This window comes from Typopeltis vanoorti, chromosome 17, assembly GCF_054136105.1.
Source record: "Typopeltis vanoorti isolate ZY-2024b chromosome 17, IOZ_Tvanoo_1.0, whole genome shotgun sequence".
Taxonomy (NCBI): Eukaryota; Metazoa; Arthropoda; class Arachnida; order Uropygi; family Thelyphonidae; genus Typopeltis; species Typopeltis vanoorti.
The window spans coordinates 28,293,474-28,314,771 of NC_143565.1; the positions used below are offsets into that span (position 1 = coordinate 28,293,474).

Genomic DNA, 21,298 nt, shown 5'->3' on the forward strand with positions numbered 1-21,298 from the left:
TACAAGACAACACTTTTGCTTCAGACAACAGTATAAAACAAACTACTCAATAGAATGACTTGCAATTTCATGTGGATGCTTATGACAGATGTACCAACTTAGAAAAAAAAATCTTGCCAATAGTGTTGCCATCTATGGTCGAGGCCAAGAACTTTTCAGACCACTCTCGTATTTTGACTGATTCAGTTACCTCCCTGCCATTGATTACAATCACTCTGCCATAAACATTCATCCTTTTACTTGCAACAATGCTGAAAGAGCTCTTTGAAATTATCCAAATGGTTTATTTGCTCATGTATCTGCTAGTCACCTTTTTCCTTGAATTCTCTCCACAAATTTTTCTTTTATTGTAGCTCCTGCTTAATGATGGTATTCAGACATTTAACTCCCACTTGTATTATTCTCCTAGGTATGCAGTCTGTTATTACTTACCATGCACTAAAATGCATTGATCTAAGCAATCTCCTAAGCTTGTCATACCTACCAGCTCTGCAATTCCACATATACCACTTCTTAACTGAAAATTTTGCCCATTTAGTCACCTCCCAGATCAAGACCATATAATTATTCTCACCAGTTGGTGGCAATGTGGTCATACTAGTTATGGACAAATTCTTTGATGCAATTACTAGATCTAGCACTCTCAAACTCCCTAGTACACTCCATCTCACATGCTGCCTTAAATAATTATTCCTTAGTAAGTGCATAAATTCCATTTCCTTCCTCCCATATGTCCTCTCCTACATCCAATCTATGTTCTCATAGTTGAAAATTGCATATTATCCCCATCATCCTTTACATCTCCTGATCTATGGAAGCATCCACTGTATATTCTGTTCTGCTGCCTCTATCTCACACCAGATGGCTTCAAATGTGTTATCTTTACTGGCTGTAGTTAAACCTCTACTCTCTTTGGTTATCATCAATACTCCTCCTCCTCCTCCTCCTATTCTTTTCTCTCTATCCTCCTGGAATGCACAATACTCTTCACATTCTATACTACTAACTATATTATCTCCCATCAGCCATGTCTCATTAATTTGAGAGTACTTTCAAATTAGTGAGAACATTCTGCCTCCAATTGGGTAGCATGACCAAGCAATTTAGTTCTGGGAAGTTAATGAACATGTGGAATTCTCTTTAAAGAAAGGTTTTATGTTGAACTATCTATAAAGCTGGTGTATATATAAATATATAGCCAAAAATTGCTTGGCCAAAAATGATAGGCATCAGTGAGACCTGGTTGGCAAAAAATGATTTAGTTACAGGGATAGAAAGTAAAGGGTATTATATTTTCAGGAAGGATTAAAGGAATAAGATTGGGGTTGGATATTGTTGATGACATTTGAAGAAACCAACAAAATCATAAGTTAAAGAGGATCTTAAGTCTCAGGAAGATGATTCGTTTGAGGCAATCCGGCATGAGATAGAAGCCAACTGTTGGTTGCTACTATAGATAGGAGGTCTACAGAAAGATGTAGTTGCTATATATCAGCAGATTAACACAATGTGTGCAGGACAAGCAATTATTGTGGGGTACCTCAACTATGGGTGCATAGATTGAAGGGAGGAAAGGGGAAATGAAGAGATGGGAATAAAATTTATATAGTTGCTAAGGGATAATTACCTGAAACAGCATGTAATGGAAGGGACCAGAGGTTCAAGTGTGCTGGATCTGGTAACAGTATCAGATGATATGCCATAACCAAGACAGACACTGTGGCACCAATCAAGGACATTGACCAGGCAATATTGTTCTGGGAGGATGCTAAACGTGGAATTCTCTTTCAAGAAAGGGTTTATGTTGAAATATCTATAAAAATGGTAATTATGACAGATTTAGGAGGTATCTTGGAGAAGTGCCATGGCTTGAGAAGCTACAAAAGAAAGAATGTCAATCATGCATGGAAAGTGGTCAGAGATTGTTTAAGAAAAGCAGTATCAGACTGCACACCCATGGTTAGGATAATAAACCAAGTGGGGATTAAGTGGATGAGTAAAGCTATTTATCTTCGGTTGATCTTACATCCAACACTGGATTTAACCACCAAGTCTTTCTAACTAAAACACAAATGAACTTGAAATTGCACTGTGGAGGTGATTTCAGTATACCAAACCTTATAAATGCATTTGACTAGAAATCGCTCTAAAAAAAAGAAAAAACTTTTGAAAATCTGCTGTACCACTTTAATGTATTCTGAATGCTTCCTTTAAGCAAAATATAAAAAAATTTCAGTTGTTTTGATAGCCAAGTACTGACAAATGAATAATTCAATAATATTTATTGCCATTAATTTTATCATGCAAGATAATATACTATAGCAAAAAATTACAATGTTGAAAACTACATAAATATCCTGAAAGATTAATTTATTAATTTAAAAGCACCTTACTCATTCCAGTCATCTGAACTTGAATCTCCTCAGGACTGGCTCCTCCATTTTCACTGAGATCTATCAAAGGCCTTGAGTCAGTACTTGCCTGAAATTTAAAGTTTTGGATTATTCTGTATGAATATAAATCATATAACAACAGAAAACATCACTAAATAAACAAAGGAATCTCCTGTAATGAGGGAGGTTGGCACCTTTAGAGAAAGCAGATGCAAAACTGCCAGCCTAATTAGTATATCCACTTATCCACTCTCCAGTCAACTGGCTGCAGGTTCAAATCCCACTGTGGGTATTGGTGTTTGTTTTGCAATTGCTTTTATGTAGGAGATGATTTTCAACACCTGGTGTGAGACTACTGAACTGCTAGAAAAAAGTTCCATGTTTGGTCTGTAGAGATGGGTTTCGACTATGTAAAAAATAAATAAAAATGCAAAAAATACATAAAATTAATAAAAATAGAAAAAAAAATTCTTAGCCCATTCACAGCAGAAACAATATTACAGGTTTACAAAAAACCTTTCACAGGTGGAAGCCACATGAAAAAAACTTAATTTGTGACCTAACCTGAGTGTGTCAAAGCTCAATCTGTAATTCATATAGGCTAACATCAACACATTTCTAGATGAGAAATGTGTCAACCATCTAAGCCAGAAAATTACTGTACAAATAAGACTGTCACTACAAAATAACATCATGATAATTTAGTAGTTTGAAAGTTTTTTACACTTGGTTATATTATAAATTAAAGATGCCAAGAAATTATATTATTGTTTTCATCCTTTATCCAAGTGAAAGCAAACAAAGTCTGTGCATGAATTAACATTATGACTGGGCTACTTGTATATAGAGGCTAAAACATATCATTATAGACATGTCGTAATGCTATGCATTATGGAAAGCGCCACTACCCAGACATTTATTGAGGTCTCATCAGTGGGAGCCAGATCCAGAAGTGATACCAAGGTTGAAGAAATGCACAAACCATATTTCCATATAGAAGTAGTCAAAATGATATGTGCTTTGCATTATGGGATTCTAAGGCAATTAATGTGAAGTCATTAGCCTCTATATACAAGTAGCCCAGTCATGATGTTTTTTATTTATGCTCAGTTGAGCAAATTTTTATTTGCTTACACTTGAATGAAGGATTAAACAAGAATATAATTTCTTGTCATCTTTAATTTATAATATAACCAAGTGAAAAAACTTTCAAACTGTTAAATTATTATGATGTTATTTTGTAGCGAGAGTCTTATTTGTTAAGTAATTTTCTGGCCTAGATGGTTGACGGGTAGTATCTCTGCTTTCCAATTTTGGTTTTAAATTCTACTGCAAGGCATGAATGTCTGCATGTCTTTAGTAGGCAATGAAATTTCAATGAATTTTCTTATTGAAAGCCTCAACTAGCTTGGGAAAAAATCCAACATTTGGTCAATACCAAATGTAGAATAAAGTTTCCAGAATATTAATCTTTAGCCATACAGGCTTGCACTTACAACCTTTCATTGCTGGAAGTCACATTAACAAAATAATAAATGCATAAAAATTGGAAACACAATAGTGATTCATTATGGTGAGTTTCCAATGACCAGAAAAACGTGCAGTTATAACAAATGCTCATTATAATAGTAGGAGAATTCAGAATATATCCACTGTGGAAACTGAAACTTTAAACTGAAACTAGCTGAAAGAAGATATTAGTAGTAAATAAATACCACAATTATCATTTGTGATAAACTATAACATTAATTGGATCTATTCAGTAGTAGGCTATAATTTAGTGAAAATGACTGATCATAAATGTCATTGGGAGGAAGCTTTCAAGCAAAACAGTACAGTAATATGCCATCTTATGATGCTTTACTTTACCATGATCCTCTCATACAACACTTTTAAAATTTTGACCAATGTGCATTGATATGATGCTGTATTCACTTATACAATGCATTTAACAACATGACATCATTGTGTGCTACATCTATCTGTGTTTTGGTGTGAACTATAAATTGTTTATAACCATTCTTTTATTTTATTGTTGTTAATAATGGCATATAAAATTCAAAGCAAGGATGCTGCTGCTTCCAGTGAAAAGAAGAAGACACATAAATCTATTACATTAGATACTAAACTTAAAATTATTAAATTGAATGACAATAGTGTATTGAACACTGAGATAGGCCACAACAAAACTTACCATGCATTATTGTTGTCACACTTGTTAAAAACGAAGATAAAGTAAAAAAAAAAGTGCTACACTAGCTAATACTAAATGTGACAATCTTGTTGCTGAAACAGAAAAACTTTTCACTGTTTCAGCAACAAGACTGTCACATTTACAGATAACTAGTATTGTACACATGACTTGACATGTATACACATCACTAATTATGTGGATGCAAAGTATCCATTGCATTTAATATAAAATTTGGCTACCATTGTAATAACATTGATAACAAGCATATATTTCTGATATAATTCAACCATGTGGCCATTTGGGGATTAATAGTAGAGATCGATGATCAAAATGGTTGTTGCGTTCCCTTAAGCCAAGCTATTCAAAATAATGTTTTCAAGTGCAACAATTATTCTAACATTTTTGTTTGCACATCTGACATAAATAAATGCTTTATTTACATCATTTATGAACATACATGAATACTTAAAAATTTTATTAGAACTTGCATACATCTACAAGTGAAAAAAAAAAAAAAAAAAAAGTAGCAATTTCCTATATGACAGTGGTCTGGAACCTAACATGTTGTATGACTGGGGTATGCCTGTACTTAATTTCATGTAAACTGATGAAATGAAATTATGAAAAAAATGGCACCTTTAAAAAATGCCATTTACAGAAAACATATGAATTCCTAGAAATTACTACATATTCTTTTCACTTCTGCATGTCTGATCAATTTGGAAGTATATAAATATTTTGATTCCATGTTTACCAACTAACTTTTTTCTTTTTTTTTTTTAAATTCCCTCTAATTCTACATGATTGTCAAATGAGAAACATTTAGGTCCATTTGTCACATTTACAGATAACTGTAGTATTGTACACATGACTTGACATGTATACACATCACTAATTATGTGGATGCAAAGTATCCATTGCATTTAATATAACATTTGGCTACTATTGTAATAACATTGATAACAAGCATATATTTCTGATATAATTCAACCATGTGGCCATTTGGGTGATTAATAGTAGAGATCGATGATCAAAATGGTTCATGTATGTTTGCATATCTGACATAAATAAATGCTTTATTTACATCATTTATGAACATACATGAATACTTAAAAATTTTATTAGAGCTTGCATACATCTACAAGTGAAAAAAAAAAAAAAGTAGCAATTTCCTATATGACAGTGGTCTGGAACCTAACATGTTGACTGGGGTATGCCTGTACTTAATTTCATGTAAACTGATGAAATGAAAAATTATGAAAAAAATGGCACCTTTAAAAAATGCCATTTACAGAAAACATATGAATTCCTAGAAATTACTACATATTCTTTTCACTTCTGCATGTCTGATCAATTTGGGAAGTATATAAATATTTTGCATACATCTACAAGTGAAAAAAAAAAAGTAGCAATGGTGTATGCCCCATTGCTACTTAATTTTATTGCTACCCCCATTGCTACTTAATTGCTACTGAATAAAAAGGCGTTAGCTGATTTTTTTTTTTTTTTTTTTTATAAATATTTTGATTCCATGTTTACCAACTTTTTTTTTTTTTTTTTTTAAATTCCCTCTAATTCTACATGATTGTCAAATGAGAAACATTTAGGTCCATTTGTATAAACAAAGGACCATTCAAACAACTATTGAAGAGCTCTGAATTGAAGTCCCACAGGCACAATGTTATTATAAATAAATGGACACTACTAGGAGAAAGTAAATTCACTATAGCAAATTATCCACCATAACAAACTCTTCTTGCTGCCCCTATAAGACAGCTGTAGTGAGAGTCACTTGTATAATAAATAAATAATAATAATTATTATTATTATGAAGGCCTCCATGGAGTCAAAAGACTCATCATGGGAGGTCCTTCCCAGAAAACATCAAGCCTATCATACCATTCCCTGAACTCAATGACCGTTCGTGCTCTCACCACTCTATCAGGCAATGCATTCCATGGTTCAACCACCCTCCATGCAAAGAAACCACTGCTTACCCTCTTGCTCACAGCTTCCTTTCGTAATTTCCAGGAATGGCCCTTTGTTCTCACTGCTTTTCCCTGTTCCACCAAGCAAAAGAACTCCCCCACTGTCAACCCTATAACTACCTCTCAACAGTTTAAAAGTCTCAATCATATCACCTCCTTCTATCCACCAAACTCTGAGGTCCACGTTCCCTAAGCCAATCCTCATAACATTGTACAGTCCTGAAACCATCTTAGTTATCTGCCTCTGTACCCTTTCCATAATTAATTTATCCCTTTCAAATACTGAGGACCAAATTTGAGAACAATAGTCCAAGTGTGGTCTGATCAGGACTTTATACAATGGAATGACAACTCTTTTATCTCTGCAGGTCAGCATCCTTCTCAGTATTGCAGCAATCCTCTGGGTTACCTTCGCCACCTTTGCAATATGTTCCATGAATTTCAGGTTTCTATTAATCATCACCCCCAAATTTCCTGTCTCCCCTACCTCCTCCAGTCGTCCAACAGAGTATGCTGCCTCCTCCCATTGATGTATCCCAAACTTCAAGACTTTTACATTCTGCTGCATTAAACCGACACCCCTATTCATTTGCCCATCTGTCAGCTTATTCAAATCCTCTTGCAGTGCTGCCACATCTGCATATTACTAATAACCCTTCCTAGCTTCACATCATCTGCAAACAACTGAATATCCCCCTGCAATCCACTGACAATGCCATTGATATAAAGGTTAAACAATACAGATCCCAATACTGAGCCCTGTGGGACCCCATTTGTAACCTTCTGCTTCCTTGATATTGTCCCACCATACACAACTCTTGGACACCTATCAGATAGTCAATCTTGAATACAGTTCACTAACCTGACATCTAAACCCATGTGTTGCAACTTAAATATCAGCTTATCATGTGGCACCCTGTCTAAAATAAAAAAAAAATGGCAGAATATGCATGCCTTTCAACTGCTCTTGTTACATTATTATAAAAGGCAATCGTATTACTAAGGCAAGAATGCTCCTTTACAAATCCATGCTACCTCTCACAGATAACATTACCCTCATCTGCCCAATGCTGTAAATGGTCCCTCAATTCTCCAAGAACTTAACAACTACTGATGAAACACAAACTGGTCTATAATTTGACACTTCCAGTCTGCTACTAAATGAATATAAATAATGAATGAATGAATGAATGAATGACAAAAATCTGATAATTGTAACAGTGACAGTAGTCACATTATACTGATAGTAGTTACAATGTTAGTGAAATGTGGTTACTCAGAACAGCAGTAATGATTAAGCCATATCACCAGATAATTGCATAAAATTGCATAAGAACCTCTGTAGCACAATTGGAACAATGGTATGTTGCATCCTTTAGTTTCTAAAAGGCCCCTAAGTTCAATTCTCATCATGATGAGAGGAATCTTTATACAGTTTTTTTCAACTGAAGGTGAGATAGTCAATCTCATATAGAAGGAGCAGGATTCTTTCTCCTGGAAACTGAGGTTTTAAATCCTGCAATACAGGAAAATCAGACTTGAGAACACATGCAATTTACAGACAAAAAATACTAGGTGGTGGTGGGCAGTAGATGACATTGTGCATAGATAATAATGATGGTAGTAGTGGTTCTGTGTAGTTAGAGGATTAAATGGTGGAGACAGAGAGTTGTAGCATAGAGTGCCCTCCCTCAATGAGTCCTTGGAAGTGTCACATAATAAAATTACAAAAAAAAAAAAGTTCCAACTTATTTTGCCAAAATAACTGAATAGCAAATATGACCAACTGGCAGACACAGACTTATAGAATTGTTAAAGATGACCAAAAGGACTGTCATCATAGCAAAAATAATGAAAGAGAACTCTTACTACAACTGATTAAAAAAAAAATATATATATATATATATATATATATATATTAACATTATTACATCACTGACTTTACATAAAAGAGAGAGAATCCAATTGAAATCGAAGAAATGAGCAAAATAAGGCTTCAAACTTGGCAATGAAAAATGGCCAAAAGAAAGGAAAACAAATATGTTATTTAAAATCAAATATGCAAACATTTGCATTTGAAAATAAAGTTTTTAAAGCAAGCAACAGAATTTATAAGGGCCACTAGGCAATGTAAATTATCTACCACAAAAATATTCACAAACATCCACGTTTTGAAGTTTCCTCCTATTTCTCTGGCATATATGCATATGAACAAAACTGTTAATTTACAACTTATTTGGAAACTTACTTTATAAACAGATTTTAAAAGTTATTTCCACTCATTTTCCTTCTTCATTTGTTCATTCATTGCATGGAATGTATTTTTGGGAACAGTCTTCTTTTATGAGTTTCATAAAGTATACAATCTGCTGGCTTCGAATCCACAATTAACAATTTCTTCTTTCTTCTCATCTACACTAATTCACAATAGACTGAACAATCCCACATGAATGTACAAGTGAAAAGGTTATTAGAAGATGCAGAAAAGGAAGATGGAAGACAACACATTTTGTGGAGAACCAAAGTTTAGATAAATGACAGAATTTAAATTGGAATGGTGAATAAATGTTTCCATGCCTCTAATAATTGCTGCACTGATGCATCTAAGTGTAAATATTTGCTGATTAGAAGAGACAGAATGATAAGTAACTAAAGAAACAAAGAATAGAAATTATACAGCTCAATCCACTTATAATTCATATAACACCAAGCCTAAGTGACTATGAAAGTATTCATCCATGGGTGAAGAAATCGACAGTTATAATCTGAATGACTCAGATGAACAACCAATGCAATATTAAGAGTACAAAATGTTGATTATGAGGATAGATTAAAGGATACTAAATCACTGAGTGTTTTAGCCATAATAAGCAAATTAGAAGATAGACATGTATACCTTGGTGAAAGAATTTTACAGGACAGATACAGATTTTTTCATTGCATGGTAGAAGAAGAAAGAACGAATGCTGTCATCTTTGTAAGTTTGGCAAGAGTGTAGTTCACATCAAGTTTGATTTAGCAAATATATGACAGGTAGTCTGCAGATAAGCATTTTAAAACTGTACCCTCGAAAAGGGATGACTTCTATGAGAAAAAGATATATGTAGGATTACAAGGCTGGTGACTATGAAAAGCTCAAAAGACAGCTTGCAGCTGTAGCATGGGATGAGAAGTTAGGTGAAAAGGAGATCAATACTATTTCAAGAATTATCTAATAGAAGCAATGTCGAAATGTATTCTGAGGATAGAAGGTGAAAAAGTAGGTTAGAATAGGTGAATGCAGAGATTAAGCATGCAATACAGAGGAAGAGGACATTATGGAGACAATGAATGGTAATAATCAGTTCCATGAGGAGTACAAAAAACAGGGAAGAAGAGTAACTCAGTTGGTAAGGAAACTGCAGTATGAGCAGTAGTTAGCTAGTTAATGAAGCAAAAAACACAAAACAAAACAAGGAGTTCTTTTGATATGTAGCCAGCAGAAAAAAAGAATGATTATAGAAGAATGACACTGCTTCAAGAAGTACATGGAAAATTGAGCAAACTTGATGTCAATAAGATTGTGGAACTGGATGATGTATCAACATGTGTTTTGAGCAAATGTGCCAGGGAACTGATATCTACTTTTGGCATACTTGTTTAACCACAAATTATTGTGGTTAAAGTGTTGGAGAGGTTAGTGAGAACCAAGATCCAGAATTTGGGTTAACAAGAGTGGTATTCTCTTTGATGGACAGCATGGATTTACTAAAGGAAGGTAATGTTGAGTAATCTGCTTACTTAATTACAATAAGGTGACAGATGTATTGGACAAGAGAGATTTTGAGTGTTACACTAGAAGAGATGGAGTGGGATATTGCATTAGTCATTGGCTATCTGATAGGTATCAGAAAGAGCTATATCCCAGAAGAGGAAATCACTAGCGGTGTGCCTCAAGGGTCTATTTAGGATGACTGCTGTTTAAACCTGTATGTTAATGATATTGGGAATAATTTGAATTGGGATATTCAGTTGTTTGCTGATGATTCAACTTTGGATCAACAGCAAACAAGAACAGATGTTGTGGCTTTACAAGAGGACTTCAATAGATTGAGTGAATGAGTAGAGTAGAGGAGTACAAACCTTACACTTTGCAACAGGTCAATGTTGCAAAGTGTAAGGTTTTAAAATTTGGAAAAGATGAGATGTAGAGTTTACATGTGGTAGGGATATATTGGAAGAGGTGGAAGAAATAAGTGATCTGGAAGTGGTGGTGAACAGGAATTTAAAATTTAGAGAATACATTGCTAAAATTGTGAAGACAGTGTAACAAATTCTGCCAGAGGACACTCTTGTAGAAGAGATTCTGGTTCCATTATATAAGGCTTGATTACAGCACATATGGATTACTGTATACAGATTTGGTCACCTGATTTTCAAAAGGATGAAGTGGTATTGGAAAGGGACAGAAATGACTGACAAAGGTAGTTTCCGCTCTCTGGAATCCTTCTCATCATGATGAGAGGAATCTTTATACAGTGTTTTTTTTTTTCAACTGAAGGTGAGATAGCCAATCTCATATAGAAGTAGCAGGATTCTTTCTCCTGGAAACTGATTCAGAAAAAAGGTTGAGAAGTTTGCAATTTACAGAGTCTGCTGGATAGGAAGAGAAGGGAGTGATATGATGGAGACATGTATGCTAGTAAAGAGTTCTTATCAGATTAATGTTGAAAAGATTTTTCATAGAGTGGTGGAAGATGATGAAAACTGAGAGTGTGAATATATTTAAGGTATGGTGTGAAGCGTTGTGTGTATGATAGGGGGACCATCCATGATGAGTCATGGGAGCAATGAGCAGCTCTCTTCTAATGAGGCATACTGGTGTATGACAGCAGACTTCTCATGGCAGTGAATTCAGGGAATGAACTGGACTCGAAGAATCTCAGGACATAAGACACTTCTCTTTCGATGACTGACAGTGAACCTCACATGGCAGCAGACTCAGGTAAGAGAAGGCTAAGAACCCTAAGACAAATTCCTTCCAGATGATGGAGCTTATAAAGGCCTGGACTTCGAGTGTAAGTGTGTGCTCATCTCTCAAAACTTTCATATATGGTCATGGATCAAACATCTCGACATGATGACATCACACCTCGCCTTTCAAAATTTCCATATATGGATATGTGTTTACATTGTTACGTAGGGACATCATATTTCATGCATCACAATAGTTTGACAGTCTTGTGAATAAGTTATTACATACAAAAAATTTATATAAAAATACAATTAATGACATTCCTTTATGTGTAATTTGCAAAAAAAAAAAAAAATCGTAAAAAACAAAAATGATAAATTATTTATCATGTGAGATTTCACATGTCTAGCACTGGGGAGCAAGTGGTGGCTTGGGATAGAGGTAAGGTTATTCACTACACACAGTTTTATTCCAGCATACTGAAATTATAGACATATAAGTGAATAAAAATCTTGTACCAAAAGATTTTTAACACTTACACTTCTACATTTTTATGCAAATTGAAACAAACATTTTAAAATGCATAAAAATTAATCTTTACATTAAAAAAAAAAAAAAAATTGCTTCTAGAAATTAGCTTAATTATTGGTTACATACATATTTTGAAAATATCCTTTCCCATCTAAACAGTTTTAGTTTTGATAGTAATTGCAACAATCTGTCTCGTGCAGTCAATATGCAAGCACAGAAATCGGCCCCATGGGCAAGTGCAACACAAGATGATCTGTCTGTGTCTGATGTGAATGTATTAATTTGCGTTAAATTTTATTGTTCGTCATCTGTGCCATTGTAATATTCTATTAATTTATTCTTGTATCTTAATTTCAACTGTGCTTTGTTAACCTTTTATGTGCTACGCTCCCAGCACCTTTGCTACTATGCTACTTTGTTCTTAAATTCACTTTAATCTGCTTAACATGTATCTCACTGTTAATCCTACTTAATCTCATTTCCTGTTCCCATTGCTAGCAAACAGACTTTAATTTATCAGCCTATCTACGACATGCAGGTTACCAATTCTCGCACTAATCAATCGGAAAAAAAATTTTTTTTAACAACTGTACCATTCTAATTGAACTAATGTAGTTTGAGAATTAAGGTAAGGAATACAGGCAAGATCTTAGTTAATACACATATTCTTCTATAGCAAGTCATAGCGATTCTCAATGTAATGTGCATGCAGGTTCGCTAGTTTTTTTAGAGATGGTGCATTGGCAAATAGATCAGGCAAGGTAGTTAAACAAACAAAACATTTTCTTTAAACCTAAAAAGAATGTATAATACACACAAAGAGGAAATGATATCTCTCTCTCAGCCTATCAACATACACAATAAGGACAACATACAACTTCCTGAGCCCCTTCATATTGTTAATTAATCTAAATTAAACATGTAGCTATTCTCTGAAGTTATATCTTAGCTTAATTTCTTCCATTCTATGTACAAATTTATAATCAATCTACCCCTTTGTAACCAAAACTCATTACTTTACACTTTTCTAATGATTATCTGCAAGCACACTCATTCCATATAATAATTCCAGTTTCACCTTTACAAAGCATTAACAAAATTTGTGCCTACGTACAATAGTCCTTTACATGCACATTTCGGTCAATTGCACAATACCTCAGTCCGTCTTCACCATAGGTTATGATTGTTGCTTGGACGATGTAGCAGTTCACGCTCTGGGAATTGCCGGACAAGGTTGCTGCAACTCTTCCATCAGTAACTGGAAAGGTACTGCCAAAGTCTCAGTTATGACTGTGGGTAGTAGCACTCTCCTAGCATGTCCATTACATTCAAACAGGAGCTCCATCAAATAACGGCCTCACCTATATGCACACACCTGGAACTCCGTTCTCCAGGACAAGGCAAAATTTGGAATCTAAAAATCAAGAAATCTGCTGGTTCGCCTTTTATATCATCACTAATCTTTTGTTGCTATGATGTAGTTTCCAGGATTACCCGCAAGCATGATGACATCACTTTGGTTCCCTCCGTTCGTGGGTGCATATTTTTATGTTTGCAAGACCTTGTGAACATTGTGAACATTTGTTTCTGCTAAGTCATCATTCTAATCTGGGTTAATCCCCTCTTTTCATTTTACATCCAGCTCAATGGGCATTAAATTATGCATTTTTACAGAAAATTATTGCATTTATTTTTATTACAACATAAATTCTATTTTATATGTTTGGAATCCTCTGTAAAATCGAACTTGAAAAATTAATTAACTTTATTTATCATGAGAGATTTTACACTTGTTTATGTATGATACTAAGGATGGTCTACAGAGTGCTTTCTAGTTATTTGCCAATAATGCTAAGCTGGTACAAGTGATACAGAATCTCTAAAGGGTGACCTGAAAACATATTAATTCTAGAGGCAAATGTTAATTAGTGTCAGTTTAAAGTTTCTAAGTGCAAGATTATGCATTTTGGACTGGGGACACTGAAAGTAGAGTATTACATTGATGAGAATTTGCTGAAAGTAGACAATGAAGCTAGCGACCTGAAAGTTATAGCATACAGAATATTAAGGTATAGGGATGACTCTTATACTTTAATTCTTTGTGTCATGTTGCTAAAGGTGGTTATGGAATTAGATCAGATGTTAAAAAACTATCTGATACAAAGTGGGAGGGGGTTACTGTCCTAACTTTATAAGACTTTGATAAGACTACATGGTTTCTAAGGAGATCCAGCAGCAGGTAACCAGATGATAAGCCTATGGAGTACATGTATGAGAGCAGATTGATGGAATATGATGTTCAAAGTTGAATAGATTGAGGAGAGAAGATGTGACAGAAACATATAAATTAATAATGGGATCTTAAGGGTATGGTTAAGAAGCATGTGAGGTGAAGGTTATTCTCATGGAATGTGGTAAATATGAGGAATGAGGTACCTCATTATTAGATGTTGTAAGTGCATTTTCAATGAATGTAATAAGAGATATGAGAGGTATTTATACATGAGTAACAAAAAAGTGTCCTCTCTTGATTAATGCTTGGTCTCCCTGGAGGAACAGCCAGAATAATAATAATTAAGGATAAAAATAAGAAAAGATAGTACCCAACTGGGCAATGAGAATCACCCATCATCATCACCTGAAAACTTTTACAAATATCAATGCCACAGTAGTATTTAAATAGTCTGTTGGTAGCAAAACAGAAACTTTAATCATTCAGCTAACACAACATAAGCAAGGAAATTCTATTAATATCAGTTTAAAAAGTAACAAAACATTTATAATTTACCTGTTGAGGTGGTACCTGCTGTTGGTTTACTACAGATCTCTTTTTTTCAAACCTTTCATATCTAAGGAACAAGTTATTCAATTCATCATTCACTTGTAGCAATTCCCCTGGAAATAAATCATTTAAAACTTTTTACAAAATAATTCTTTGAAAAAGCTGACATTATATCATATTATTAGGTGATTATAAGGATGCTTCAATAAATATTGACTATAGCTTAATATTTTTGTCTTGTATACTGTCTATGAGCAACGAGTAGAGAAAAACAAATTTCATCTCCTTAGGCCAACAGCAGGTGATACAATTTGAGATTATGGCTAAAATTATGTACTAAGTGTTAGTTGCAAGTGTTCTTATGACCAGTTTGCCTGTTTTGATTCAAAACCCAAGTTTTCAGGTGGCAGAAAAACTCTGCTGCCTCCATATGAGACTTGCTAACTCACCTTCTGAAAAGGTCTTATAAGAGTTCTCTGGATCTTAGCCAAGATTTGAACCCAGGTCTTTCAAATCCAAGGACAACATGAAAGAAAAACTGAATGTAAAAAGCATAAAAGTGGGAGAAACTGGGAAAAAAGAGATAGTATTGTATGGGGATTCGATGATAAGAGACATACTTAATGAGATAGTGACAAAAACATTTTTTCAGGTGCAAAGATAAAGGATGTTAGTGAAGTTTTAAGTTTGAAGAAGTGAATTAATTAATTGTTTTGGAAGGTACAAATGATTTGAAAAAATGAGAAACATGCAATAAGAAAAAATATGAAAGAGTTGCCAGAAGCAAAAATGAAGAGTAAGAAAGTAAAGATTGTGAGTCTGCTGCCTCAGTAGGATAGGATAGAATTGAGAAGGGCCATGATTGCCAATGAGAAGATTGTGCAGAAGGAATAGTGTGCAGTTTATAAATGTAATGGAGTGAATTTGATGGATGTAAAGATCTGTATATACCTGATAGAATGCACTTAAATAGTTTTGGAGTTAGGTACTTGGAGAAAGTGTTGTTCAGTGAGAGTTTGGAAGTGCAAAACCAGGGAAACTAGAAATATTGGGGGGGGGGGGGGGGGGGGAGCAATCAAGCATGTATCTAGCCACCCCTGGGATTGATAAGTATGAGTGGAGAAAGGATTATAAAGAGTCGGGTGCAGTTTCCCAGGTTTCTAATCTGAATGGACATTCAATGACATTATGTAAGGGTAACTGTCGGCCCAAGGGGATGTTGAAATCCATGCACGAATGTCCAAAGTATCAGAAATAAAGGAGAGGAGTTTTTAAGTATTGGTCAGCTCAACTTGGTCAAAAATTATTGGCATCACTAGACCTGGTTGCCAAAGAATGATGTAGTTATAGGGATGGAATGCAATGAATACTTTTTTTTCAGAGAAGATAAAGCCAGGAGGAAATATTGTTAATGATTATCATTATACTACAGGCTACTCAAAGCAGTCCTTAGACTCATTGAAGGAGACCTTAAATATGTCAAGAACTATCCAACATTTACACAGTATCTATCATACTTTGCTTTGAACTCATTCACAGTCATGGAACTGACAACCTATTCCACTCATTCACTACTCTATCCAAGCAAAAAACCTGGTTCTAATATCCTTGCTAACCACACTCTTACTCAGTTTCCATGATAATCCCAACTTCTCCCATCATTAGACCTGTTCTGAAAAATTCCTTTTAATTAATTTTGTAAAATACCTTCAGTAATTTGTATGTCTCAATAATATCACCACTTTTCCACCTATCTACTAGTTTTTGTAACCCACAAATCTTCAAACTGTTCTCATAAGGTTCATTCCATAGACCTGCAATCTTCTTGGTCACTAGCTTCTGGATCCTCTCCACCTACTTCTCATCACCAAGAAACCCTGGCAAACAGATCTGCACGCAATAGTCAAGATGGAATCTTATTAAGACTTGATAAAGAGGAACAATAACCTGCTTGTCAAAGTATTTTTCAGTAACCAAGTAATCTGATGTGCTGCTTTTAGCCACTTTTGCTATGTGCCCCTTAAACGTTAACTCCCTATCCACTAACACTCCCAAGTATCTGGCTTCATCAATTTCCTGGATTACAGTTCCACCAATGTGATATACAACTGGTAATCTTTTCACTCCATAACCTTACACTTTGCCATATTAAACTGACATCCATTCTCCTTTGCCCAGTCTGCCAATCTATCCAAATCATCCAGCAAAATTTTGACATCATCTGTATTTATTATTGCTCAACCAAACTCTGCATCATCAGCAAATAACTGAACGGTTCCTCTCAGATCCTTTCCTATATCATTAATGTGCAAATTAAACAGCAACGGTCCTAGTACAGAACCCTGCGGCATGACACTAGTGACAGGTCTTCTTTTGGATTCTACTCCTGAATAAACTACTCTCTGATATCTCTCCATCAACCACCCTATATCCATCCTCATGTACTATTCTGTCAAAGGCCTTTACAAAGTCCAGCAGTATCACTGTAAACCCACTGTCTTTATCCAACTCAGCTGTCACTGCGTTATAAAATGTGAGCAAGTTACTGAAGCATGACCTACCCTTCATAAAACTATGATGCCCCCATACAGTATCCCATTTCCATCTACCTATTCCTCTATTTTGCTCTTGACCAACTTCTCCAATACTTTGACAACTCCTGATATGCTGATCAGTCAGTAATTTGCTACATCAGTCTTGGAGCATCCTTTATGCAATGGAACTATTTTTACCCCTCTTTCCATCCCCTCAGGACTAAACCCAGAGTTGAAACTTAGATTAAACAATATGGTCATGGGTAATGACAATTTTATCGCCGCTTCACATGTGAAACTTGAGCTGGTATACCATCCAATCTCACAACTGTATTCACATCAAGGTTCTGTAATATGCTACACACCTCCACTTCATTTACCTCAGTTCCCATATAAGCCTTTGTCCTTCTCGTTCCTGCAACATCACCAACTGGATGATATACTTTTGCAAAGTGTTTACTTAGTATGGCTACTATTTCAATTGATTTAGTTACCTCCCTACCATCAGCATTCATTAAAATCATTCTGCAATATACATTCTTTCTTTTACTTGCAGCATATCAAAAGAACTGTTTGGGATTATCTTTAGCCTGCAATGCTAACTTTGTTTCATACTCTTCTTTTGCCTTTCTTACCACACCAGAAGGGTAACTGGTGTGGTAAGAAAGGCAAAAGAAGAGTATGAGCAGTATAAGGCAGAGGTGCCTACTAATCACCTTTCTCCTTAAATTCCCTCCATAATTGTCTTTTTTTGGCAGCTCCAACTTAACGATGATATTCATCTATTTAACTCCCATGTAAACATGTCATACTTACCAGCCCTGTAATTCCACACATACCGTCTTAAATGAAAATCATACATTTAGCCACTTCCCAGGTCAACACCATATGATCACTCTCACCAGTTGGTGGCAACATGGCCATATTCGTAATAGACAATTTCTCAGATGTAATTACTAGATCAAGCACTCTTGAATCTCTAATATATTCCATCACATGCTGTCTCAGGTAATTATCCCTTAGTAACTAAATAATTCCATTTCATAGAATTTATTCAGCATAAATACCAATCTATGTTCCCATAGTTAATATTCCCATAATAATTACCTGCCCTGCACTCATTGAGTCTATTTGCTGATGCATACTATCTCCATCATCTCATCTTTTCCAAAAGGAATTAGAGTGTGTGGTTTGGAAGGTTGAGATGACTAGCGAGATATGAGTTTCTGCCAGAAAGAGTAGATGGGATTTGGTAGACTGAAGATGGTAGTGGACACTATTAAAGTTGGAGTTTAGACCACAGATGTTGGTGAAGTCTTTTTCCATCCCCTGGTCTATAGCAGCATCCATATGTATATTATTTTGTTCTGTAGGCCTCTATCTTACCAGAGAGAGGCCTATCCCAAATGTGTTATTTACACTTGTCCTGCAGTTGAACTTCTCCTCTCTTTGGTTGCAATTCATCAGCTATCATCAATAACACTCCTTCTTCCCATTCCTTTCTCTTCATCCTCTCTGAACACACTATACCCTTCACATTCTATCCCATCTTCTGTTAGCCATCTCTTACTAATGCCAATAATCTTTGGCAAGAATGAACTAACTAATGCCAAAAATTCCTCTTGCTGTTCTGAATGCTCCTGGCATTAGTAAGCAATGCAGGCTAAAGATAATCCCAAACAGTTCTTTCGATATGCTGCAAGTAAAAGAAAGAATGTACAACTATGCCATTCTGGTTTGTTACCAGTGGTACTAACTTAGGCATATTATACACATTACACTCAACTGCCCCATTGATGTCTGCATATTCACTCAATAACCGCCCCTCCTCCAAAAAAAAAAAGCTCTAGTTCCCCTGATTCTGGACATCCACTTTCACTTCATTCAACAACACTTTTTCCAGTCTCCAAACACCAAATCCACTCAGATGCAAACCATCCTTCTTGTATAAGTCCTTTTGCTCATCAAACTCACTCCACAAACTCCACACCATTCCTCCTGCATAATCTACGCATCCAGTCATTCGCTATTATGGCCTTCCTTCTCAGCTCTACTCTGTCATCTTGAGGCAACAGGCTCACTATCTTAACTCTCTCACTCTTTTCTTTTGCTACTTTCAGTAATTCTTTCATGTCCTCTCTCATGCCATACTTTTCTCTTTCAAATCATTTGTTTCAGCCAATACAATTATCTCTTTCAGCTACCCTTTTATGCTCTAATAGCCTCACTAACATCATTAATTTTTGCACCCAGAAAGCACATTCTGTCAATCTCATGTCAATCACACCTTTCGAGATTGAATCATTGTACGAGACTCGCTGCTTAATTTTTCTTTCTCTCATTTCATACTTCTTTCTTTCTATTATCAGCTGTATACCTTTATTCACGCAACTGAGCTATCTCCCTCATTATAGACAACTCTTCATTCTTTACATCAGTCATACTATTCTTTCAGTCAAGATTTACTCTCTCTTTCTCAATTGTGTCACATTTAATCTCTCTTTCAAAACCATCTGTCATTACATCACACACAAGATAGCTGAAGAACTTCAACAACAACAACAACAAAAAAAAAAAGATGTTAAGGAAGATTGTAGATCTGACAGAAATGGTTCATTTGAGTCTGTCTGGTGTGACATAGAGGCCAATATGACAAAATGCATTGTTAGCTGCTGCTATAAACCTGGGAGGTCCAGAAAACATGGATAAAACAGATGTTTGTCAAATGAAAATTGCTTATCAGCAGATTAGCATAATGAGTGCAGATAAGCAATTGTCATGGGAGACTTCAACTATCGTGATATAGATTTGAAGGAGAAAAGGACATATGGCAAAATGGAAATTATACAGTTACCAAGAGATAAGTACCTGAAAGAGCATGGATGAAAGGGATCAGGGGTTTGACAGTGTTGGATCTGGTAATAGCATCAGAAGATCTAACTAAAACTGCAGTATCAACTCTACCTCCAATCAGAAAAAGTGAACATGAAGTCTTGTCCTGGGAGGATGATCAATATGTGTAAATTTCAGTCAAGAAAGGTTTTATGTGGAACTACAAAACTTGCAAGTATGACAAACTTAGGAGGCTGAAAGTTTTCTCGCTTGGTTAAACTATAAATTAAAGATGCCAAGAAATTATATTTTTGGTTTCATCCTTGATCGAAATGTAAGCAAACAAAGTTTGTGTGAAGTAATTTCATGATTAGGCTATCTGTATATAGAGTCTCATGATCTCACATCAATTGCTTCAGTATCCCATAATTCAATGCACATATCCTAATGGACATGTATAATGCTATGTATTATGCGAAGGGCTACTACCCAGACTGGTTTTAACCTTTATAGATGTCTCATCCATGGGAGCAAGACCCACAAGTGATACCAAGGTTGAAGAAATGCAGAAGTCATATTACCATATACAAGTAGTCAAAAGGTGTCACATCTTATTATTAAAATACTCTGGTTTGTGTTCTGACCAAAGCTAAACCACAAAAAGCCAACATGCCAGTAAGGAAAAGGAAATTAAATCTCTACTAGAATTAAAGAAAAACAAGAAAATAATAATCACCAAAGCTGTAAAGGGAACGCCACAGTATTGCTTAACCAAAAGGATTACACAGGTAAGCTGAAAGCTCTATTGTGAGATCGGGCTACTTACCTCCCTATCGAGTACAATCCCACCAACTCACAAATTAGAAAACTCCACAGGCTTCTTAAGAAGGTCACGTCTTGGCCTGTGGAAATCACTAACAAATTAAAACCATTTAACTCCATAACCCCCCCCCCCTGTATTTATGGACTCCCAAAAATACATAAGGAAAATGTGCCATTACGTCCCATAGTGGATGGCATTGATTCCCTCACATACAAACTAGCTAAACATTTGGCCAACGCTCTCTCACACTATACTGGCAACACACCT

At 35.3% G+C, this 21,298-nt stretch overlaps 1 protein-coding gene across 1 annotated transcript in view; it reads right to left on the minus strand.

Moving 5' to 3' along the window:
• The window catches only part of LOC150097244 (TOM1-like protein 2), a 253,155-nt gene that overhangs the window by 76,901 nt on the left and 154,956 nt on the right, over window positions 1–21,298 (minus strand). Inside the window, exons 9-11 of the mRNA XM_090407627.1 lie at window positions 14,849–14,955; window positions 2,389–2,481; window positions 859–968 (exon numbers count right to left, since the gene is read on the minus strand). Coding sequence (XP_090263753.1) covers window positions 859–968; window positions 2,389–2,481; window positions 14,849–14,955 — 310 coding nt within the window. The remainder of the gene's footprint in view (window positions 1–858; window positions 969–2,388; window positions 2,482–14,848; window positions 14,956–21,298) is intronic.